Source organism: Labrus mixtus, chromosome 21 (assembly GCF_963584025.1).
Source record: "Labrus mixtus chromosome 21, fLabMix1.1, whole genome shotgun sequence".
Lineage (NCBI taxonomy): Eukaryota > Metazoa > Chordata > Actinopteri > Labriformes > Labridae > Labrus > Labrus mixtus.
Window position 1 is genome coordinate 12,001,219 of NC_083632.1, and position 25,803 is coordinate 12,027,021.

Below are 25,803 nucleotides of genomic sequence, written 5' to 3' on the forward strand. Positions count from 1 at the left end.
CATGTCCACAGCGTAGATCAGTCATCTGCTATTAGCACTATTTAACTTTGCATTTCATCTCAAGAGAAGCGCTTACAGCTTTACGACACTTTTTCGCACACCAGGCTAAGAGGCTAAGAGGAAGAGGATGAGGACGGATGAAGCTTCGAATAGAAAAAGAAAGAGTGACCAACAAAGAAGCCGGACAAGAGGAAATATTTGAAAGGATTTTACATGTTGCTGATGCATAAACAGAACGTTAAAACGTAGCATATTAGCCTATGAATGCTTGCAAACAGGTTGCAAACAACGACTGCTCAGCACATAGGTATTATGATCCATTTTACAGCTAAGTGGGAAAGCAAAAATCCAACAGCAGAGCGTACATACCTGCAGACATAATTGATAACAGATGTTATGGCTGGATTGTTATCTGTGTCATTGTTGTCTCATTAAACCCAAGTTATGTCTCAGACTTGAATACAAATAAATAAATAAAATCCATCCAAAGTCAAAAAGTTGTCTATTTCCTTGTCGATCTTCAAGTTAGCTGTATAACTTTACAGTTTAAGACAGAAGTAAACACATTGTTGATATAAGCCTTTAAAACCTATCTAAAGCATTTCACAAATTAGCCTTTCCAATGTAACAATTTTGTCACATAGACATCAAGGTGAAAAGGAAAGAGTTGAACAAACATACACATACTCCACATTGAAAGAGTTTGAAAACAAGCTAAAGACGCCAGCAGAGTCATATTTGTTCGAAATACGGTAACATTACTGTTCTTTGTTAGTCTGCATGGTTCTTTTGCTTCTGTTTGTCAGCAAATGCACGTTTTCAATGAGGGGGAGGCTACGACACTGTGTGACAGTGCAGTTACACTCAGAGACCATTGGTCAGCGCCAAAGTACAACAAACTGAAATCATAGATATTGTTCCTTTAAATGATGGTTGATGATGTATTGCTATTTAAACTCACAAATAACTGTATATATACCGTACATATTCATATTAATAGTAAAGTTAAGAATTTCCAAAAAGTTTGATGTAGTTTAACAGCTTGTTCTTTATTCTTTAAGCCAGACAACATTAGGAAGTTTACATTGAGTAGAGAAAGATAAGGCGACTGTGACAGCAGTTTAGAAACTACAAACAAGGTTTGACTTGTAACATGTGGATGTGGTTACCTTTGACATGTGTGGGTGGGTTCTGAAAGGTGGGACAAAATCTGTGAAGCCTTTGTAACTACATTTATCTAATTCAATTAGATAAAGGATAGATGTGTTTAAGAAAAAGACTGAACAAATGGAACTGAAAGGAAATATTTGAGTGACCAAGGAGGGATAAAAGCCCAGTGAGGCCTTCAGGAGGACACATTATATCTCTGATTTTAAGAGCAGAGATTTCCCAAATATTGTTCTTTGCAGCAGATTTTTTTCATTCAACTCTGTCAATGGGTCAATAAGTTTGACACAGATTGTGATACTTTGAAATTATATGAGATGTTAAGGATTTCAAGGATTTGTCATCAAGCGCCATCATATCAGGAAACGTTTTTCCTTTCCTGTGCTCTTTCCTTCAGGAATCCATGGAGAGCAGGTCCATGCTCAGGTTGCGTTGGGTTGATCAACATTCTTTCCATAAAATTGATCTAAAATCAAATTTTGTGTAAAAACAAGTGATAAATTCTGTATTTTAATTACTGCACATCTGTACAAGTACTCCAGTATTACATAAAAGATATAGGCCTACACATAATATTTGCACATTAACAATAGCTAATCTAAAATGAAGATGCATGATCACATTGTTGATATGAGGTACATGATAGCTGAAAGGTCTGCTTTAGGGATTGTGTTAAGTGTGTCTACTCAGATACCCTTAAAGCATAACATGGATATCTCCAGACTCAAAGAGCTATTTTTAAGGTAGCAAAAGTGATTATAGGCTCTTGAAAACATATTGTTATATTTTTTCTAATTTATCTGCTAGATCAAACTATTTCTGACAATCAGGCCCTTTTTTCCAAACTGATTGGTAGAACTTCTAACAAAAAAATTGGGGAATTTAGGCCCTCGTCCCCCATTCTGAAATTTGCGTCAGTAATTTGGGTTTGGGTAAAACAATGCACTATTAGTTCAATACTGCTGTGTCGTCCCGTAGAGCTCAGGCATGTGGTTTGAAAAACCTGGGAGTGACATTAGATTTCCTGTGAGGTTTTCTCTCAACAAAAGAAGTCTGCTGAATAATGACTTACACATATCACTGCCATTGTGAGCTGTGTGTTTTTTTCTTTTGAATGAGTCTCCATTTCTTTCTGTCATTCATGTTCACACATTGACTTTGAAAACCTGCAAATGTCACATAAGCCGCAGGATTAACCTCCAAATGGTGCTCTGTCAGTGGAGCAAAACTAATAAAGGAGAAACACAGAGTGATCAAACAATAAGTGCAACATAAAGACTGCGTGGGTCACCATTATGAACACATTGATATGATTTGGATACACAAGTATCCAACGCATGTGACTAAACTGCACACATATATTCTTCTTTCTTTGAAGCCTGATATGATCTGAGAAGTCAATGCCACATAACTCACCTGTATTGTCAGCGCTGAAGCCCAGAGTGTTTTTATTGGGCCATGTGCTTTAGAACATATAACCCCCCCTTTAAAGTCTTTTTACTGTCCCATGACACCAAAGACAGATTACATGTTGTGGGTGTGCGGTAAGTCTTGTTATGTCTACGATAGTGATCGTCCTGTACTGTTGAGGACACGTTGACGGACTAAGATGAATTTCAACCCCCCTGGAAAAGACACAGGACATATTGGCTCTGCCAGGGTTCGCGCACGGTGCGACAAAGAAGGTTCAGTACAAAAGAGAGTAACCCGACCCATTGTATCATCGACAGTGTCTTTCATGGTAAATGAGAACCATTCTATTTGGGGTTTGGATGGTGGGTTTTGTTACTTTTTTATGTCTTGTACAGACTCCAATATAAAAGGATGTTAGATTTTCTTTCAGTCTTTCTTAAATAGTTATACTGTTTTGCAAATTTTAAGTTTATATTTTTATACAAACTGTTGAAAGTTCACACAAAAATGCGTCTAAAATCACCCTCTGAGTGCTCTTGTAATCCATCCAGACTACAATTTAAGGGGAAAATATTTACAATAAGAATCATATTTACACAATCATGACTTCAATATCATTGTTATCTTTCATTTTAATTGTAAATTCAATGATATTAAAAATCTAATTTTTCAAATATAAATGACTTAAGTACCTCTTTCTTTTGCATTAAAATGTTTTTTAAAACACTGATTCAATGGTTAAAAAAAGCTAAACCCTTAAAAACAAGTGAATTTAGGAAAAGTAAATTAAAAAACGAGTTTCATGCACATAAAGCAAATTTATTTTTGTATTTAATGTTATGCTGCCCTCTTGTGTTACAAATATATATGAATATGCCACCACAACTTTTGAATAAGACAACTTAGATTTTAGCACATAATAGTAAAAATAGTCAAATCAGAATGTATTCGTAATATAACATAACATATATTTTCAGCCCTTCAGTATAACAAAAAAGGTCATTGTATTACATTTATTGTTAGACTTATTATGGAAATAATATAATATAATAATGGAAATGTGCATTCATTTGTTCACCAATGTGCTGGGATTAACCTGATATTTATCTTAAATATATGCCGTCAATATGTGTGCGGATCTTTGATAAGTCTATGGCAGAGGTTTTGGAGAGGTTCTCGTCAGAGCCGTCAGATCAAATTAATCATAATACTGTAATTCTACTCTGCATGGTGAGTTTAATTGGTAAGTAGGTTATGTGAAAAAGCATTGAGAAAACTGAAAAAAAAAAAAGTAAAATGACAAACAATTACAATGAAAAACGGCAGGTTCTTCCAAGGAATATTCAAACCTTTGATTGTTCAAACTTTTACAAAATAATACATTTACTATGGTAAAATATGCATAAATATGCATGACACGTTTTGATTTTAAATTGTTTTCTTTTATGCAAGAGATATACAGTATGCTCATCTGGCCTCAAATGACCCACATGTTCAAAAAAGCCCAACTGTGCATGTCTTAACGCTGCTTCATTAACAGTTTGTGATCCTAGACAACAGTTAGCCCTTCTCCATTGTATATATTTTTATTCCTTTACCCTAATATTGGGTCGTTACACAACTTTTGGACCAGGCTTTAAAACTTCTGAAGGCACTGTAGAAACTTGAGGGTTCAGTTGAGGTGAAAAGGCTTTGACAAACCAGCAGTACTATCAGTCACTTAGAGAACAAGCGCAGCTACAGTGTTATAACACTACAAAATGTGTAATTGAAGTAAATATGACAACAAGTTGTTAGCGAGCACTGCTCAGATCTTCACTGTATGGCGCTATTCTAAATGTATCCACGGAGGTCACAGGTGACCGTTCAATGCAGTGCAGAGCAAGGAGAACATCCATATCGTCAACGGAAAAATTAATTACAGACGTTTGGATTGGCAAGAAGTGGGCAAGAACAAGTAACAATCTGTAACGAAAGGGGGTGAGCCAAATGTATTTTCTATACTTATGTTCTGCCTTATGTTTCTGTTACTGTGTTCATGTGTGTGTGTGTGCTCATTCATGCCCCAGCATGGAGATCTGGTTCACTTACCAAAATCATTATGGTATTGAGTTTAGAAAAATGTATACTTTTCTGCCTATTGCATCGGCTGTGGTAGTTTAATTCACGCTTTTCTTGACTTGTTTCTAGTTGCCATGTTCTTAAGATGGACTGTAGTTGGTTATCTTTGAAATGCAGACAATTTGTCTATTTGATTGTGTGCAATATACTGCATGGTTGATTTGGATAAAAATTAAAAAGTAGCAAAGCATGTAATGGAATAGGGAAATTTGGAGTCAGAAGATGCTTAAGTTAATATAGACCAGGGGGTTGTTAGAGATACATTTTGCTTGATATGTCTATAGACATAGTGTATTATAACATCAAAACTCTCTCCATCAGACATTTGTAATGTTCAGGGATCTTTTGACAATGGCAACAATTTTAATTGTAACTGTAAGTGGGCACCAGAGCCTATTGGTATTGTTGTGCTAGTTCCAGGGCACACAGCTCCACCCCGGAACATGGAAATGCTTTATTTGCCTTTTTTAGTTTCATGGTGCTCGAAGTGAGAATATTGATTTGCACCTGTTGAACTCCACGCTTCCTCATTGTTGTTGCAGAGGGCTGCTACAGTAACTCTGCAGATGTTATACTGTTCAAAGTGCTATTTGTTGTAGAGGGCGAGGCTATTGGCAGCTACACCGTGTGGAATTAATTCTGCTGGCAAAGTCACTAGACACAACTCATAAAAGCTTTTGTCTGGACAGTGGAGTCCTCATAATAGCTGAGAAAAGAAATGATAATCAGAAGGTTATGAACTATATCAACTCTAAATCTGATTTGTAATGGATAAAGGTTGATGTCAGATAAATACAGAAAGCACATCATTAATGGTTAGATTTCTAGATTTCAGTTTGATCTCTCTTCTGCTGCTGCATGTGGGTTAGGGTTAGTCCGCTAGTTGTTTGTTGTTTTTGTCCTAGCTGGATTTTGTCTAATTTTCTATTCTTCACTGCTGTTAAGAAGTAAATTTGATTTAGACCAGTGGTTCTCAACTGGTGGGCCGAAGACCAAAAGTAGGTTGCAGATCTGTTTTCAGTCAGTGTAGAATGTGTTCCTGGTTCCTTCTGTTTGTTCTGTCAAATGTTTTGTACCACCTGAGGTCCAAATGGCCCCATTTTTCATTTTCATTCATTCATTCAATTATTTGGTTAGTTGAAAAATATATCAGCAAATCTGGACTGACTTTATTATAGTAATTTGTATTCAACTGTAATGCAATTCAGACATTATGTCACAACCTAATATTTGCATCAGGATACAGTTTTAAATATGAAAAGGTAAATCCTTTTCCAATAAGATGCAGACTCCACAATTTAAAATACATTTGAATGTATTTTGCATGATTTTTAAAATCGATGACAGAGAATAAGGATCTAAGCAAGAACATTGCAAAGGGATTCAACCCTTTGACCAACCCAAACAACCTTTTGACAGACAAAAAAACAAATCAAGAACAAAGTTTAGAAAATATGAATCACATCCAAAATCAAATGTATATAAAAAATATATTGACCTGATGAGGATTTATGTTTTACACTTACATAACTTCATTAACCACTTTTCCTTCATTATTAATAATTAACACCATCATCTAATGCTAAACTGATAATCATTGTAAGAAATACAAAAAGATGAGCAGTGGAAATCAATGTCATTCACTTCACACAAAAAAGGTATCTCATTCCACTTTTTTAGTGGATCCTGACAAAGATAAAACCATTAAGCATTCTAAAAAAATGATCAAAAAGAAAACTAGTGCTGACTGATTCTGTTGTGGTGTAATATGTATACATCCATTAATTGACTGTGCGAGGGCTTAATTTTGAGCCTTCTAGATCAGAGTTTTAACAGTCAGTAAACTGACTAGTAAGGTCACCATGCAGGTCAGTTGGCCCGAGGCGCTGCTCTTTTCCACTCTGCCACCTGCAAAAGAACAACCAATGTTTTAGATGAAATGTCTCCAACAGCTGTATGTCATCTAAAATGCAAAAAATAAGATAACTTTACCTTTGTATAATGATCTTGCCTGCCTCAGGACAATGGGTCCAACTGAGATGTCTGTAGGTTCATGGTGTGATACATCCCTCTTAATTCGCCAGTTATGACCTGCGTAGCAGTTCTGCAGAAAATCATAAACATCTTATTGTGATGCACCTGTTGATAATCTGTACAACACACACACAAACAAAATAGTACTCACATTGTAGCAGTCGTTATTCTTCAAAAGACAGAGGTGGACCTGGCAATGCACGTAGATGGTTGAAGAGTTGGTGAAGGTGAACATCTTGAAGGAGAATCGGGACACAGTGGAGATGCCATTTTGAATCACCTCTACTGTACCATCTTGTGAGTTAGGACACCTAGAAGACAGGCAAAGTTGTTCACATGCAGACCATGTAAAGTAACATAATCAATGTTAGAAGAGATGATGGCTGCAGAAAGTTAAGAACAAGAAACAAGTGAGGAGGACAAGTTAAAGTTGAAAAACGTGGCTTTACTCTGCACTGATGAGATCCCAGCGGACAGGGTAGTTTGCAATGTTGACAGGCGTGGCCCAACAAGAGTCTAGGATGGTGGAGATCTGCCGTTCATCAAGTCCTTCTGTCCGAACCTCCACATACATCCTTTGGTTGATTTCAATTTCTGTGTTGTTGTCACCAGTGAGGGGGCTGTGGAAGTCTGCGTCCTGGTAAGGTATTATTCTGATATTATACTGCCCAACGCCAGCAGGTAGCTTCCTGTTCACAATGCTGAAAACAAAAAAACATGTTGTGATTAAACTAAAGAAGCAGGTTACCTATAAGCTCAGTTGATATGCAGCAATACATAAGAGTTGTTCAGTGAATACAATTAACATAATACACGGTAGTCCTTTGAGTATTTTTGACATATTCACATCCCACTCATGGATCATGTTTAGACTCCCCTGAGTTTCTGGATGAATGTTGCTTTAAAGGGTTGGGCTATTAGTGGCGGAGAAGAGTTCAGGTAATTGGCACAACATTTTTTTAAATTAATTTAAGTATTTTTAATCAACACTGTTATCATACAGCACCAGTTTGGCAAAACAATAAAAACAATAAGGTTCTAGGCTGATGCTGACACTTTAAAGTGTTATTGGAAAATGGAAATAATGAAAATCTACTTGCTATACTTGTAAAAAACACTATGAAGAGATGTTTTACGTTTATTTTGTATGCAACAAGAGTAAAGAATGCAGAGGGGAAGTTATTGCTACCTCTCTACAGGGTTGATGCCCACAGCCATAGACAGGGCCCTGGTCAGAGGGTAGTCACAGCAGAAATTCAGATTTAGATTCTTTTTACGGCTAATTATATCGCCATGGGTGTCCATGTCACCCTTAATGGTGTTCTCGTAGATGATGTGGGTCCCATTGCTCTGAAATACGAGGTGACAAAATGTAAGGGGTTAATAATAGTTCAAATACAGTAGTTGTTTTAACCTCTCAAATCGCATCCAAAGAATGTTCATACAACTCATATTGTGTTCTAATATTTATTATATAAGGTATAGACTTACCCTAAGAACTGTCCCGCACTTGTGCTCTTCATTGTCAAATTGAAACACTAGTTTGCCGTCCTGAATTGTCCCGTTGCAGGAGTGATCTTTGAGGTGGAGGGTGCTTGGTTTGAAGCCTGCTTCAAACAACTGGCAGCGCGCCAAAGACATGGTGCCTGTACTGCTGACACAAGTGATTGACGAGTCTGCGAAAGCCAAATACACAATACAAAGCAACATTTTAAGAGTTTCTATTGCCTGTGTCATGGTTATTGGTTAGCTTTTATATGACAAATTTGATCACATAGCATCTGTATAGAGATGTTGATTATACTGACTAACCAACGGTGTAGGTTAGGTTGCTGATTGTATGCTTTGAGCATAAGCTAACAACTCATTCACATTTCATCCAAAATGAAGAAGTATAAAGTTTTTCAGACCCAGATTGAACTGACAGTTTTTTCAACATTGTATCCTCTAAATTTCCTTCCACAATAAACTGCGTTCCGAGGAAGATTTCAAGCTAGGTCACTGGAAAAATTTGTCCAAGTACACCTTGAGACTCGTACTGTAGTTCAATTCTGCCTTTTTATCTAAAAGGTTGGTAGTTTTGACTTGAAGGCAAATAACCAAGTATTTAAAAAAAGAAGTACAGTTCTGATTTACTCCAGAACTGTACAGTTTAAGGTGTTCATATGTCAGTGTTTTGTTATCAGCTTGTTGTGCTGCCCCTTAACTGCAAAAACTATGTCGACATTGGTTAAAAAAGATAGTTAATGTTGAAAATTTAGACAATACTTATGTTCTTTAAATCCCTATAAATGTGTGCTTATGTACTCAAGCGTGTCCATTTCTTGACTTAAATGCAATGATTCAGGGTTTAACTGGCATATTCTCACCATAGCTCTCATGTTTTGCCCGATGGTGCTGCTCATCACAGAAGCAGCCGTACTCTCCATAACGCTCACCGCACCACTCATCCTCTGAGCAGTCCAATTGATCGCATGGGTCTGACTCAGCTGTGGTAAAGTTGAGAAAATGATTAGGAAAGGAGTGTTAAAACTGCAACAAATCATGGAACAGAAACTACCACCTATACACAAGTTGCTAGGAGTTTTTTTTATTCCTGATTCTATATCTCATATGCCCCTTAGGGTAGTTGAAACCTACCACAATGCAAAGCTGAGCGCCATTCTGGGATGTTTAATCCAAGAACTGAGCAAGTTGACTCATAGGCAGACACAGCAGAACACAGCATGCCATTGGCTTGAGTGTAGAGGCAGAGATCATACACACAGGCGCTGTAAAATGGCTGTGGGTCAGAGTGTGAGTGACAGGAACTGAATGGGCCACTGGTGTTTGTGATGACACTACAGAGGTAAGAGTATTTGTGCATGAAGGGGCAGTCGGTCAATCCATCACCAACGTCATCATCTGTGGATCCACATCTAGAAAAGACAATATCACATTATGCATAATGTCACAGTGCCTTCTGAGATTATTACAGTCACATACAAAGTGTGCAAATGCGCTTGCAAATGGAGCCGATGTAATGTTTCAGACCATATCTGACAAAGTAATAAAAACTAATGGTCTATATTGTTGCTGACAGGGTGTCTGCTTTTGTAGGTCATATAAAGGCATTGTTTCCAGTGTTTCTCATAACCATCTTAAAACTAACTGTAGTAAGTGATGATTACATTGTGGTCAACTTGAACAAGACCTGTTTCTTTATGACATGAAAGAATGTCAACTAACAATGGTGTCTGAATGTTATTTTGTGTGGAATACCCCACTCAAATATTTTTTTTTACAAGCGCTTACCCTGGTTGGCTTGTCGGTGACATCCAGCTGTGCCCGAAATGATTATCATTTAGAGCCAATGTTCCATTAGGCAAGACTTTGTCATCTGAAGAGTCACCGTTAAAGTTTCCACACATCCCACTGACTCTGTTTTCACGGTTTTTGCCGATTCTCACCATTAATGTACTCTTTCCATCAAACTCTACTATCAGGTCACCGGCATTGACTTCTATGAAGCTTCCCTTCCTTGACACATGAACTAAGGTGCCTGCAATGGTGGGAAGAGACACCTCACTTCCATTTACCTGACGGGATGAGAGATGAAAGAGGAATGGAATGAGAACACGCTTGTGGCCTCTTTCTTTTTTTTAAATTAAGCAGGAATTTAATCTTAAAAATAATAAAGAGCTTACCTTAACTATTTTGTTCGGTCCAATCCTTATGTGTGCACTCTCTGGCATATTTGAGAGGTATACATCCACTGCTGATACAAACGACACGTGGTTGTTGCCTCGGTGATTATTGGTGGCTACTACCTGAAACTGTGTTTCATTCATACTGTGGCTCCCACTCTCAGTAACGATGTAAGAGCATGTGCCCTGAAAATGAGCCAGTGCCCCATCAAAGCAAGAGTAGTGTGGGTCTCCCCACACAGTGCAAGTAGCCATAGCAGATGTTGCAACAAAACAACCTAGCTTGCCATTTCTAATTGTGCACTCTTGTGCAGGAGTGCAAGATGCAGCAGAACAGCGCAGGTCATTGGGAGCATGGCACTGACATTGTAGGGAGCAATCGTCCGTCCTGAAGGACTCACCAGCCTGGAGCATGTGAAAAAGAGAGACCAATAAAAAATAACTAAATATAGTATATGTCACATGAATAAAGGACACCACACTTATTTTTTTCAACAACGTTGTTGCCAAGTAATAAATGCTTAAAAGTTTAATTAAATTCAATAATCTAAATATTTTCCTTTGGAAGTAGACCAAAACAGAAACCACTGTTTCCCCCTTTACATTTTTTTGGGTTATGCAACAGGGTCTAAATAGTATCCTCAAATTAAAAAATGTTTATATGTGCAACATGTACATATGAATATGTCATATTTTACTATAACTCAAAAAAAATTGGTGAAATATTCAGCCAAATTATTGCAAAATGTGCTTTATGTGTTGCAATAGTAACCAAAGTGTGACTGGGCACACAAAGAAAGCTGTGCACACAGTCAAGAAATGTTTTGCCCTTTAGGTGAGTATCTGTGGATAGACTTAATATGTAAATACTCACCCCTAATCCTGTACAGAAGCACATATCTTCATTACATTTTTAGACAAAGTTTAAAATATATATATATTTTTAATGGTTGACAGAGGGAGAATTCTTGCCTCTCTGATAAACAAGAGCTGACAATTAGCCAACGAAATGTATGTGTATTGACTTGTGTCATAATACAGAATGTCAGATACATTTTTAGGGGAAATTATATAAAACTACTTATCAACAGGTATATTACTCACATTATAGTAGTAGCCATCATATTGGCACCCACAGTTTTCTACAGGGACACATTTTGTCCCACTCCTTACGAAGCCTTCATCACAGAAACATCCCTCAGAGCAAACCTGCACACAGGTTGCATCAATGCTGCTGGCACAGGTGTGGCCACAGTCAGTACCACACAGCTCATAATGGGTGTTCGTTGTACAGTCAAGTTCTTTAAAATTGAGGAAACAAAATATTTATTTTAGATGGTTACAACAGAAAAATTTAGTCAATTTACTAAGCCTGTATTTAGATGTAATGGTCAACTTTATTTTTTAACGGTGTTAACTTACGGCAGGTTGTGTTCTCTCTCCAAGGGTAGATTCGAACATTAGCAGACTGACATGCAGTGACATATGCCTCAATTGCCCTGCACAGAAGATCTTGGCCCTCATTGCCCGACACACAAACATCAAACACACAGTCATTGAAATATGGTGCTGGGTCCACCTGTCCATGGCAGAAGCTGAAGGGGCCATCAGCTGCCTGAATCAGCTCACATTTGGCTCTAGCAGGCTGGTCATTGGCGCATTGCTGGCAGGAGGAGCCACACCCATCACTGCAGGTGTAGTTGCCTGCCACTTTCCAAGCTTTTCCAAACTCATCTGGAGTGTTGACAATCATTCCTGACGGGGTGTGGAAGTCATCATTTGGATCCCCATTGAAGTTGCCACAAAGTCCACATGTCTGTCCACTTTAAGTAATAATATACAAAATTTTCAAATTGTTACAAAAAAATTACTTCAAAGACAAAACAAATAAGAAGTCGACAAGTTGACAACATAAATACATTGAAATACACAATTAAATTAGATACATTTTTGGCTTAAAATATTCCAATTTAAAGTATTTGTGTAATGTACCTAAATAAGTAGAAATAAAGTTTAAGTTGCAGATACCTGTAATTAGAAGGCACAGAGATAGTCACTGTACTCCATCCGTCGTATGTGACACTCACGCCAAAGTCAGTACTAACAAATGTGCGAGATCCACTTGCATAGATGGAAACTTGACCTTCTTTCAAGAGAACTGGTAAATTTGTTGTAATTCCATTTATCTATACCATTGGAAATAAAAAAAAAAAAAACAAACAGAGGATTATAACTAACCAAAACAGTTTTATTAAACAACTCAATAAATTAAAATGCCATTTTACTGGCTGTAAGCAAAAACGTACTTTAGCAAGGATTCCCTAGATTGACCAACAGTTCCCAAATGGTTGACTCACCTCTACCATGCCATTGCTGTCCCCTGACAGGTGCACTTGATAGCCCCACACATTGACAAAAACTTCAGCTGTGATTGAGACAGGAGCGCCTTGCCATTGTTCATTCTTTGCTTCCACTGAGAATTCATGGTGTCCATCAGTGGCATTACAAAGTGTTGCCAGAACATACCGGCAGGTCCCCTGGAAGTCAAACGGTTTGCCATCAAAGCTGAGGTAGTGAGGGTCACCTGATGCAGAGCAGATGCCATGCGGGCTTGGATGGCAGCCAAACTCTCCCTCCAACACGCGGCAGGACTCAAGGGGACCACAGGAGCTTGGGTTACAGTGGACTATTCCAGTATTGCCATTACAGTTGCACAAACTCTGACACTCCTCCCCATCCCAAAACTGATCACCACCTTGCCGATAGCGTCCTTGATAATAGCATCCACAGTCTGTTGGTGGCACACATTGATTGCCATTAAGGACAAAACCATCATCACACTGGCATCCTTCCTGGCACTCACTGTTACAGGAGAAGGGAAATGAGAGGGTGGGGCAAGAGGAAGGACAAGGACTTCCGCAGAGTTCGTAATGGCTGTTCACAGGGCAGTTTTGCTCTAGAGAGAAACAGAAATAAACGATTAAGCAGATGTATTAAAATTATTTATTTTCAAGCTAGCTTCACCAAAAGCAAAATGCTTACCACAACCAGTTAAATTCCTCCAGTATCCTAGGATGATACCCTTCTGTTGACACATTAGTGCATAATCTTGTAGGACCTTGCAATGGAATGATGCTGGATCTGGAGAGGCTTCAATGATATCCACACAGGCATCCACATGCTGTTGTGCATCTACTGAAGCCCAACACTTGGCAAATGGCCCATGTGGTGATCCAAGGATGTCACAGTCCTGCCTAGACTTGTTATATGTTGTAGAGTTATGATCTCTGTTCTCCACACAGTGAGCAGCGAGAGAGCCATCTCGCCAACTGTCCCCAAAAATCTGAGAGCTATTGACCAGGTTGCCATTGGGTGTGAGGAAGTCGTCATAAGGGTGACCATTGTAATTACCACAGAGTCCACCAAGTGTGCCATTGTAGATACCAGGTGTTGTGACACGCACATAGTGAGGCCAGACTGTCTGCACAGTTACACCAAATGAGGTGTGAAGGATGATACTGTGAATGCTGCTGTGGTAGATCTGGATTCGGTTTGATGCTGAGCTGAAGGGTAGTCTGATAAGTTGACCATCGACCTAAATGGCAATGTAAAAAGACATAATTAGAAGATCTTTTGGAATTGTTGGGACAATATTTTAACATACATTTGGTCACATTTGTCTTCATGAGCTCTATATTACCTTAACACTGCTGCTGCCTGTTATTTCAATGGAGACTTGTGTTCCCTCTGCCTCAAACGTTAGCACATTGGCAAAACCCTGCTGTCCTCTGGGCACTTTCTCTGTTGTCACCATAAAGTGTGGGTGATTAGACAATCCCATTACTTTGGCAAGGGTCAATCGACAGGCCCCAGGGTACTGATATGCCTTTCCATCAAATGTATGATATGACCCTGGGCCCTTAACCCAGCATGTTGCATAACTGTTAGGTATGCACCCTCTTTTACCGTCTACCACACTGCAAGATTCAAGTGGGCCACAACCATGGTAACTGCAGGTCATGGAGCCATAACTGCAGCTGCAAAGTCTGCCACAGTCCTCATCTAGTATTACTGTTTCTCCGGAGCGGTAGTAGCTACCCTCAAAGCTGCAGCCACACTCAGCATGAGGAACACAGACTCCACCACTAAGGATGTAGCCAGAATCACAGATGCAGCTCTCCTGGTTAGTTAGAGGGCAGTTATAGGTAGAATTTGGATTGACACAGGTAGCTGGACATCCTGTTCCTTGAGACTCAAAGTGACTGTTGGAGGGACATGGGATTTCTAAACAAAAGAAGAAAAAAAATCATATTAATTTCAAAGCAACTACAGCAAAATATGTTTTATGGTGTTGAAAGAAAGAGATGTACCACAGAATCCTTCGCTCCTCCAGCTTGCAAGCTGAATACCCAACTGTTGACACTGACTTGCATAGACGTTAAGGGCTTGGCACAGTATGGGCTGGTAACCTCCTCCCACACAGAGATCAAACACACAGTTCTCGGCAAAGAGCTCTGGAGAAAGATGTGGATGGCATGCAGCAAAAGGACCGGAATTGTTCTTGACTATACCACAATGGTCAAAATTGCTGAATAAAGCTGTCTGACTCTCGGTGCAGGCAGCACAGTTTAGACCTCCACATTTTGGCCCACAGCCAGGTTCATCACCTACTGATGCTTTCCAGCTGTCAGCAAAAACCACGTCGGAGCTAACAAGCTCGCCTTGGCGGGTCCGAAAGTCATCCCCAGGGTTATTGTTGAAGTTTCCACACAAGCCACATGTTGCATTAAAGTATGTGTAAGGCAGACTGATCTTGGCCAAATGGTTGTTATCATAGGATACCTCTAATCCAAAATCAGTGCTGATGATCAAAGAAAAACCTGACTCAAAAACCTGGATAGCGCCATTGTTGAGGGAGATTGGAGTTGCTTTAAAACTTCCATTTACCTGTAAGCACACCAGAAAGCAAAAAAATGATTGTAAAAAATGTTTAAAAAAATAAAAATACCACAGGGAATTAAAATGTAATAATTAGTAACTTAATAACTTAGTAATAATAGTTACTTGCCTTGGCCTCTCCATGATGTCCCTTCACAAGCTCAATGGTTTCATTATAGACAAACACTTTAACCAGTCTGGTCCATGAAACATGAGTGCTGCCCCTATGCTCATTCTTGCCCTCTACTCTATAGTAGGGCAGCTCTGGTCCACATTGCTCAGAGAGAACGTAAGTGCAGGTACCCTGAAAGTGAAACACTGTGCCATCGAAGGTATAGTAATGCGGATCCCCACTTATAGTGCAGAGGCCTTTCTGCACCGTCTGGCAGGAGTACTGAAAGGCGGAAGGCTGGCAGACTTGGGAAAAAGAGCAGGGTTGGCTGTGACACTGTAGGCCTGCTGAGGTGCAGGTGCACTTCTGTGAACAGGTACTGTCGATCCAGAATGACTCAAACAATTGTACTGGTGAACCTTTGTAGGAAATAAAAAGAAAAGTTACATAGGGAATGCCCTCCAAAACTTAATGTAATAATGGCTGACAGTAAAGTTGGTACAAAAAATAAGTCTGTCTTGTTCAACTTGAAGACATTGACATTCCTAAACAATTTTACATTTGAGAACTTCTTGGGCATATAACACTTTCGAAGGACTTCAAATAACAAATGTAAGAAGGTTCTCTGTCTACTCTGTTTATGTATAGGTTACCATATTTTAATGTAATCAGTGCACAAAAAAATATATCTTGGTTCAACATGTGGTAGACAACACAACAGTGAGTTCTTGAACACAGCCTTTCACCTGTCCCCTCCCCCACTAACTAATCAGGTGAGCTTATTTAAGGGAGCTGTATGCCAGGTACAGGCCTCCTGCTCCTGTCTGGCATGTGTATTTGTGTTTGGTCTTGCTGCTGGTAGGTACGGCCTTGATTCAATGTGTTTCTTGCTGGTTTTATGTGTTAATAACATCCTTGTTTGGTTGTTGTTGCTGCAGCGTTAATAGCTGGCCTGTGGTTACTTGCTCTGTAGGGTGGCTCTGTGTATATTGTTTTGTTTTTGTATTACTCTAACTTTGTGTTTATTTAGTTTGCTGTCAACCGACTGGAATTTGCTTGTGTTTACTTTGTTTTGGTTATTTAAATTATTTTTGTTTTTCTTTCAGCCACTTAGTTGGGAAGCTAGGCACCCAGGGTGAGGGCTCTCCAATTGTTGCATTTGAGTTAAAGAGCACTGGGGCATAAATAGACTACACCAAAGTTGTTGAGGATTGCTGTGTGATTTGCTGTGCTGCACCTGAGCATGTGGTTGCACCCCCACACCTTCCTCAGTGTAGTCTGCCTCTTCACCAGTGGCTTAAGCTCAGTTTTGGTTTATTTCTAGACTGGTAGTGTTTTAAGCATTTGACCTCGTTTAGCCCATTTTAGATTCTGTGATTAAAATAAAAATGTATCTTAATTCTCCTTATTAGTATTTGCATTATTATATTATATTGTTTTTCCTTCCCTACAGCTTCAGTCTACCTTATTTTGCATATTTCCTTCGATTTATTCAAATAAATTATTTTGAAAATGCATTATTTGACATAATTAGTTATGACCATCACCTACTCTTGCCACAAACCTAAAAAACATTAGAAAAGTGGGTCTGATCTAACCATTGAAAGTGCAGGTCCTAGTTCCATTGTCTACCCTGAAGGCCCAGCGACCTGGTATGTCGACGTTGCTGCTCTGGTTGAGACTGGTAGATGCATTGCGTGATGTAATGTTATAGAATGCTCCATGGATGGTGAAATAGTAAGAGGAATGGGCTGTGTCATATCCTGCCTGAAATATACAAAGATAAAATTGCATTTACTTTTCTGCATAAAAGTTTAAATAAGTGTCAACTTAATACAATGCTTATCGGTTTTTTTTTAATTAGACTTGATAATTTTAATTGTTCAAACCTGCACATTGTGAACCGGTGGGGCTATGATTCCATAGTTCATCAGCACAAATGAGTACTGGTCATCAGAGATCAAAACTGCTTGAACTGTAGTTTCCTGAAAAAAAGGTGGATTTACAGTTTTTGTAGTAAATATACTCAAAGATAAAACACCAATATGTCAGATGCAATTTCCTGTTACATTATATGATGACTTACTGTTCCAGTGTTTGAATAGTAGGCCATCTCATACCATGTTGCAACAAAGACCAAGCTGGCGTTAAAGTTCAGGCCTGGGAAGTAGTTATTAATGTCTTCGTTTGCTTGATTAAGAACACTGCCGCTGGTGTATTGGTTGTAGTAGACCCAACCAGTTTTTCTGTTGTCAAAATCTGTCCAGAATGGTGCAATGATGTCTCTGGTACCATGCATTGGGAACATTTGAGGTATGTAACTATGCCATGATGAGTCAAAGGTCATGTGTCCATTATGGTTCACCTGGGGAAAAAAATAAACAAACTTTGGCAAAAGTACATTAAGGCTTCAGTACATTAATCATCTCATAGTTTCAATTCTTCTTATCATAAAAGAACTCTACTGACAAAGGAGTTGAATACACTGTTAATTGAAGGTTATGCGATCAGTATATCTGTAGGTACATGTCAAGGTTACTAACAGAAAACTTGAAAGTCCTGTTGGAATTAATGAATTGAGTATTAAGAAAAAAGGTTTCACTGATTCCTACATAAGTCAGTGCTTAAAGTTGACTTGCGTCTTAAGTTGGTGTACAAATTAAATGGTACAGGCTAATTATGACAATTTCAAAACGCAAAGTGGTGCTTGGCTGTACCATGAACAAGGTGCTAACTGGCTGTGCATTGTTGATCTGTGTCTTGGGGAACATCTTAGTCATAATAGAAACCCAAGTGAAAGTCTTCCTCATAGCCGGCCTTATTATTTTAATATTAATAGTTCCTGGGTTACAGAATTAATAAAAATGGCGAGGGTTGGAACTATTCCTAGAACTATGAAAGGTTCCTGTGGTCCAAAAAAGCCTATACTGTGTTCCTGTTAGCTTTTTAATCAACAGATGTTTCCATGGCAACCATTTAATGTTTGAAAAACCAAGGGGATGGGTCCACTTGGACTTGGAGGGAAACCAGTATTGTGAAGTATTTCTGAAAACTACTCTGTATTGTCTGTAGAATGAAAATTTATACCGACATTAAAAAAATACTAAAAACGTTTGCTGAATATTTTCTTTACATACATAAATCTGGTTATACGTCAGTCCAAAGTACACAAAAGGGTGCTGCAGGGAAATCAGAGGAGAACTTCCATCAAGTGCTCTAGCGGTCGTTGTTCCAGCAATGGGGTAGAGGGGTCCTAGAAAGAACAATGGACACAACAATTACAGAAAAATACAAGGCACATCAATATTAGTCTCCTAGGCAGCTGTTGTATAATGTTTAACATTTAATATTTCTCAATCCACTTGTAAGGTACAACAAGTTGAAATTTGACTCAACAAATGAGGCCAATATATCCTTTTCAAAGCAACTGTGTTTTGTTAACAAACATACAGTCACACAAAACAGGTATTATCTCTAACACGCTGGAAATAAGTAAAATCCCTCAGTAGTAACTACAGTACTTTTTGCAACCATTTTTGACATGAAGCCATGGATTGTGTGTTCATAGAATGGACATATGAAAACAAATACTATTATTTAAGATTCAACTTACCTCCAATAACCTGAGGATTCAACGGAGGAGTTGGCCGAACTGTTGTCGGAGGAGGAATGGTTGGACCTTAGAAGTGCAAAAAAAACGTCTTTGTATGGTGAAAATAGTCCTGTTGACACTTCAAAAATCAACTCTTTCATTGAGAAGCATCCAAGTAATAAATCCTGTTTAAAAGTGTTTCCTATCCACCAGTAGCCTTTAAGGAAGCACATAAATGAAAGTATTCCCTTTTAGTCCATAGCTTACTCATGTTTACTAGTAACGAATGTTTCAAATGCTGCTTCATTGCTCACCAAAGAAGTATATAAATAATGTATAGCTAAATCTACTGACATTGGTTTTTAGGTGGTAGTTTCTTAAAATTTGCTAAATTAAATAATACCTGCAGCAATCTAAAACTTAACTTCCTGCCTGGTTTCTCAACACAAGGGTCAGGTTGACAGGGGCATCTCCTGCGACAAATACACTTACTATCAACAGCTTCATCATACAACCCTGCTTCAAAAGAAAAAAAGGAGAAAAAATCACTTACAGTTGATTACACAGCCTCTCGTTCCATTGTCCACCCGGAAAGCCCAGCGACCGAGTTCGTCGACATTACTGCTCTGGCGGAAACTTGAGTTATTGCCTGTTCCATTGTTGGAGAATGATCCGGGTATGGTGAAATGGTATGATGAATGGACTGTGTCATATCCTGCCTGAAATGCAGTCATAAAGATATATCATTGTTTAACCTTTATTTCACCAGGTAATGAATCCATTGAGATTAAGATATCTTTAACAAGGGTGACCTGACCAAGAGGGCAGCAGCACATGTCATAAATAAACATTACATACAGTATATACAAATATTAATTAAATGTTTTGTAAATGTCCTTTGCTTCATATTCAAAACAAGTATCATAGTACATTGCATATAGTTAAAATGTCTCAAACCTGCACATTGTGAACCGGTGGGGCTATGATTCCATAGTTCATCAGCACAAATGAGTACTGGTCATCAGAGATCAAGACTGCTTGAACTGTAGTTTTCTTGGAGGGGAAAGGGATTCAGAGTTTTTATAGTAGGTTAAGACGAAGGTAAAACACAACAACATGTTAGATGTATTTCCTATTTCATTACATGATTTACTTACTGTTCCAGTGTTTGAATAGTAGGCCATCTCATACCATGTTGCAACAAAGACCAAGCTGGCGTTAAAGTTCAGGCCTGGGAAGTAGTTATTAATGTCTTCGTTTGCTTGATTAAGAACACTGCCGCTGGTGTATTGGTTGTAGTAGACCCAACCAGTTTCTCTGTTGTCAAAATCTGTCCAGAATGGTGCAATGATGTCTCTGGTACCATGCATTGGGAACATTTGAGGTATGTAACTATGCCATGATGAGTGAAAGGTAATATGTCCATTGTGGTTCACCTGGAAGCAAAAAAGAATTAGTCGTTACAGATTACTTGTAATGACAGTAGCATGTTCAGCCATATCAGCATATCTTTGGTTAAAGTTAAGGATTTCCTATAGAAAAGTTGTTCGGCCTGGTGGAAAACATCTTATGACAAGGGCATGGTCTGTGGTCAAATATCTTTTTTTGACAGGGGACAGATGATGGGTCCTACAGTTTACATGGTAACAGAGTCATAAAAAAAGTGCAATTGAGAATGTAAAAAAGGTATAACGCAAAAAGGTTCCTTCAACATTTCTGTGCAAAAATGTAATTGAGGACACAAAATTATGAATCTGATGCCTTTTTTTATAACCTAAAGAAATAATTAATTTAAGATACAACAGGGTGCTTTGCTGTATCAAGGAATACCTGACTGCAGGCGGCAATTTGTTGAAATGTGGATGGGTTAAGGTTATGTACATCAAGGAACTGCAATGTTGCTCTCTCTTATTACCACCACCAGTGTTTGGCCTTTTGAGAAAAATTGGCTGAATAGGTTGAATTGGCATTTACCTTGCACCCTTGATATTATCCCTTAAGGTCAAAGAGGAAGTTTTATTATATTTTTAACTAGCTTGCAAAGTTTCGTAGGTTGCTTAAATGATAGAAAGCAAAAAGTGTTGAACATCACAAGGGTTAAGTACAAGTATCTCAAACCTACTTGGTTCCTCACAGCATTTTAATCAATAGATGTTGCTCATCCAGTTATTTAACACTTTGACTACCACGCAGAGGGATAAACTAAGGCCTGGAGAGCTGCCCGCCTTGCAAAACATTGGCTGAAACCCTGCAAGTTTTTAATATCATAAGTAACTATATTTTTATTTAAACTCCATCCATGATTCTCAAATGTCTGAAATATTCAATTCAATACGATTCCTCAAAAAAATATAATTGATTTTTGTATTGCTCAAATTGTTTTTACATACATATATCTGGTTATATGCATGTCCAAAGTACACAAAATCGTGTTGCAGGAGAATCAGAGGAGAACTTCCATCAAGTGATCGAGCGGTCGTTGTTCCAGCAATGGGGTAGAGGGGTCCTAGAAAGAACACAAGGCATAACATAAAACAAAACATACAGTGAGCATTCATTACAGCCTTTGAGGCAATTGCTGCACAATGTTCTCAACATTTAACATTTTTAGATAAGATTTAAAGGTACAGCAGCATAACAATCAATATGCATTGTCCAAAGCCACTAATTGTTGCTATAAAAAAGCATAACGTCACTTAACTGGAAAAAAGCGCACACAAATTTAATCCTTCCATTAGTAACTATTAAAGCCACTGATTCTGACATGATTGCATTACAAGTCTGTGCAGAGAACAAACAAACGATAAACTAGAACTTTTTTCAGGATTCAACTTACCACCAATAACCAGTGGATTCAACGGAGGAGTTGGCTGTTGAGTTGTGTTCTGAGTAGAAGTTGGAGCTATTAAAATGAGAGCAGAAAAAAACAATACGCAAATAAATGACATTATAGAGCGTATAGTAACTCAGAATGAGAACTTTATCATGAAGTAGCATGCAAGTAAAATTCCAATATAACTGGTATAGTTAGCAGGGCACCAGTTTAACTTAGTTGGTGGAGCAGGAGCCCCATATAAAGAGGCTACAGTCCCCCAATGCATCTGCCACAGTTTGGAATTCCAGGCTTAGTTCCTTGATGCATACCCCACTTTACCCTACCCATAATGTCTCTCCTCAGCTGCCCCCTCAATAAAGGCAGAAAGGCAGGTAAAATCAACTTTTAAACGTTGTTTGTAGCTATAAGAAGCCTTTCAGGGACCCTATTTTATATTATTCATATTGTTTATTGCATGTACATATTTTAAAAATCAACATCTATATAGTTTTTTATTGTCAATGTTAGACCGTTTTTTAAATATTTGAAATTTCTTACACTCCTAACCCTTATGAATTTTCCTAAAATATATTTTTTGTGAAATAGATTTTAACCAGACTTTTTCTTTTAATGCATTATCCCCTTTAAATTGAATTTTATTTAAAAAGAAGACCCCACAATTTTAAAGTGATGTGTTAAATGTGGTGAAAATTAAACTGTGAGCTGATTTAAATACATTTCCATCGTCCTAGTCCTGTGTCTATTTTCACAAGTTTTGTTAGAGTACCCTCTGAGGTAAAAAAAATCTTGCAAGAAGTCCTTGCTATGGAGCTCTTTAGGAGCATTCTCAGAACGACTCTGGTAAAGAAAGGCACAGAAACCTTTATCTTAATGAGGAGGCGGGCTTGACCCTGTTGTTATTGAACCATTCATGTTGCTGGTCATTGTAGCTGCACCCCCTTTAATCTGTGATGCACCCTAAGTCTTTTTGTTCTGGGCCTGTCCATTTGTATCCCTTTTTGTGGCATTCTTGACTGAACCTGTTGAAAATGCCACTTAGAGATATACTGTATATTGGAAGTAATCATGCTATTTTAAGACAAAATAATTTTGCTAACTGGTTTGGTGACGTCATGTGACTAATTACATGGTGTCCGTTTATTTCTGAGTGCAGATACAGGTGTAGCCATGCCCATCTTTTAACACTTCCAGGTGCAACCAGAGGGGGGCAGTAAAACACTGTCTTTAAGCCTTGAATGAAGTCTTTCATGAAAAGTTGAGATAAATCCTCGGCAGACTATTTGGCTCACTCTAAAGAGACATTTTCCTTTGGTGTCATAGTGTGGTACCTGTCCAACTCTCACAAGTATATCTTCTGCTGTATTATACCAACATCAAGCTTTTTCATATGTGGTGTTAAAATATCCTTTCAATGTCAATTCTAAAAGTTTTTTTTTTTTTTTAAGGAGGCCAGACAACGCTATTGTACAGTGAGCAGGTATGCATGTTTGTTTTTATGCAAGTAAAGCTGGAGTTAAAGGAGCAAAAACTAGGCCTACTTGCAGGTCATATCATCGCTTGTGAGCAAGTATTGTCTTGAATTCTCAAATACAACTCCTGGAAATGTCCTGAATAGGTCCTGACTGTGTGCTATATGAGTTAAAAGTCCAGGTACTTGCTTATTCACAAATCTGCTGCCAGTGCATGTGATATTTCCCTATACTATATTTGTATTTCAATCCCTTAAAAAAGTCAAATAAATTTAATAAACTTTATTTGACAAAAGCTACAGATAACATTTTCTGTTCAACGCTCCTTATTCACCCTTAGAATGCATAAACTCATACTCGTGTTATTAGCTTTTAGCCAGTGGTAATAATAATAATCCTTTGACATAATTGCAGGCCTTACTTGTTAATAGTATGATATATAAAGAAAATTAGATTGGTGTAACATACCTCCTGTTGTCTGAACAGTTGTCTGCGGAGTCACCACACCTAAAAACAAAAAGCATCAATATGATTGGATAAGGTAATGAAGCCAACCAATTTCTCTGTTACGGTATCTCTCTAACCTCCATATCTTTTATTATAGCTGTGCTGTATGAATAACACTTAATCTTTCAGTAGCACGAAACACTGACATTGTTCAAAATGTAGTGCTAAATACAGAATAAATATACTTTGGGCTTAAAGTCATTATACTTTCAAAGCTACTCTTTCACTTCACAAACAAAGAATCATACCACTGTGAGGTTCGATGTAATCTGTTGGTAATTCACAAAATCTTTTGACATGGTTGTCTGGTCCGTTTTGAGCAAATGCCAGCAATTTATTTCAATTCTTCTAAAGGGCTCACCATACAGATACAGTTACATTTTACAATGTTTATGTCAATTGCCAAAAACTACATTGATGGTAAAATTAAAGAATCAAGAAAATTCAATGTAATTTCTCAGTTACTCACTTATTACCCCCAAAAGCAACACAGGTAACATGATTTGAGCAGCCATTCTCCAAATCCCAAAACTGAAACCTGTTGACCAGATATAAAGTGTTGGATTACCCACGCGTGCACACACACACACACGCGCGCGCACACACGCACACACACACAAACACGCCCACACACGCACACACACACACAAACATGCACACACATACGAACACACACACACACAAACATGCACACACATACGAACACACACACACACACACACACACACACACACACAAACATGCACACACATACGAACACACACACACACACACAAACATGCACACACATACGAACACACACACACACACACACACACAAACATGCACACACATACGAACACACACACACACACAAACATGCACAAACACTACCAAGTGGACATGAATTGATTTCCTACAAATCCTACACAACATCATAAAGTGGATCCATTTAATATGCACATTTAAATGAAAATTAAATGCAATAAGTTCATTCAAATACAATTTAAAAAAACTGGAGATTTACACAATGAACCAAAATAGTAATACCATCAAATTAATTGAATTTGAAAGAGAATCAAAGAAATAGTATCTAAAAACGTTGTTATGCACGAGCGGGTCAAAAATGGCCCGATGAGGTTTTTTATTTGCGACTTCTTTGTTATTTTAGGTTGCTGTAATTTCAGGTATTCCTAAAAAGAAAATATGTTTCTGATATCATCTCATTCAAATTTTTTACTTATCTTTTGTCATGTTTAATAAATTGTAGTGTTTGTATTTCTAGCCCAAGTTTCCATAAGTGGGTTTACAATGACCCACATGTGTTTCGCATTGACTGTGGCTATGAGGGACATATTTACTGTCAACTACAAAGTCAATATTTAGAAGTGTCACCCCTCATTAAGATCACTGTACACTGCAAGGTCAGATACATGTCTGTATTATCTTCATTTTTTTTTTAAGTTTGCCAGTCTGTATGTTGATACATTGATGTATGCATCAAATAGCAACAATAACAAAGCACTTGTTCTATTAGAACATGTTTCATGAGATAAATATAACTTTTGCATCCTGATTAATGAAAAGCTAACAGGACAGTTGTCCTAATATCGTCTAATTGTCTGAGAAAATGTATAGGAAAGATTATAACAGTAAAAAGAACACTTAAACGATGTTAGAAGATATTGTTGAAATTGAAACTGCTTTGTTAAAATAAACAAACAAATACAGATTATACAGATTTCTTTTGCATCACAATTACTTTAGTAAATTCTAAACAGGTCTATACAAAGTGATAACTAAGATGTAGTAAGAAATGGGCACCGATTTCCTTCAGAAATACTAAGATCATGCAGCAGAGAAGTTTGAAAAATCATGACTCAGATCGACAAGATGTATCAATTACCTGATTGTCCCTTCTGTTTTCTCCCTCATGTATGTGATGCTGG

The 25,803-nt window shown here is 38.0% G+C and overlaps 1 protein-coding gene across 1 annotated transcript; it reads right to left on the reverse strand.

Moving 5' to 3' along the window:
* Positions 1 to 5,848: 5,848 nt before the first annotated feature.
* Positions 5,849 to 25,803, reverse strand: LOC132955589 (alpha-tectorin-like). The gene is made up of 31 exons (XM_061028491.1): positions 25,761 to 25,803; positions 24,345 to 24,413; positions 23,837 to 23,875; positions 21,900 to 21,965; positions 21,454 to 21,569; positions 20,221 to 20,499; positions 20,021 to 20,116; positions 19,617 to 19,782; positions 19,085 to 19,150; positions 18,609 to 18,724; positions 17,558 to 17,836; positions 17,361 to 17,456; positions 17,070 to 17,238; positions 15,490 to 15,890; positions 14,792 to 15,368; positions 14,122 to 14,705; positions 13,464 to 14,016; positions 12,779 to 13,377; positions 12,450 to 12,607; positions 11,844 to 12,244; positions 11,526 to 11,722; positions 10,422 to 10,826; positions 10,030 to 10,313; positions 9,376 to 9,653; positions 9,105 to 9,224; positions 8,227 to 8,411; positions 7,925 to 8,085; positions 7,185 to 7,436; positions 6,887 to 7,046; positions 6,694 to 6,805; positions 5,849 to 6,609 (listed from the first exon to the last, which is right to left on the reverse strand). The coding sequence occupies exons 2-31, from the start codon at positions 24,388 to 24,390 to the stop codon at positions 6,518 to 6,520; spliced, it is 7,053 nt and encodes a 2,350-aa protein (XP_060884474.1). The 5' UTR covers positions 24,391 to 24,413; positions 25,761 to 25,803; the 3' UTR covers positions 5,849 to 6,517.

What these genes read in the sequence shown, in the direction of transcription:
- LOC132955589 (XM_061028491.1), bottom strand. Translation starts at nt 24,390, where the DNA reads ATGGCTGCTCAAATCATGTTACCTGTGTTGCTTTTGGGGGTAATAA. An exon ending in GAGAGAGAACACAACCTGCC is followed by an intron (nt 11,723 to 11,843) that starts GTAAGTTAACAC and finishes TCAATTTTAAAG; the next exon opens with AACTTGACTGTACAACGAAC. An exon ending in TGGGATCTCATCAGTGCAGA is followed by an intron (nt 7,047 to 7,184) that starts GTAAAGCCACGT and finishes CCTGTCTTCTAG; the next exon opens with GTGTCCTAACTCACAAGATG.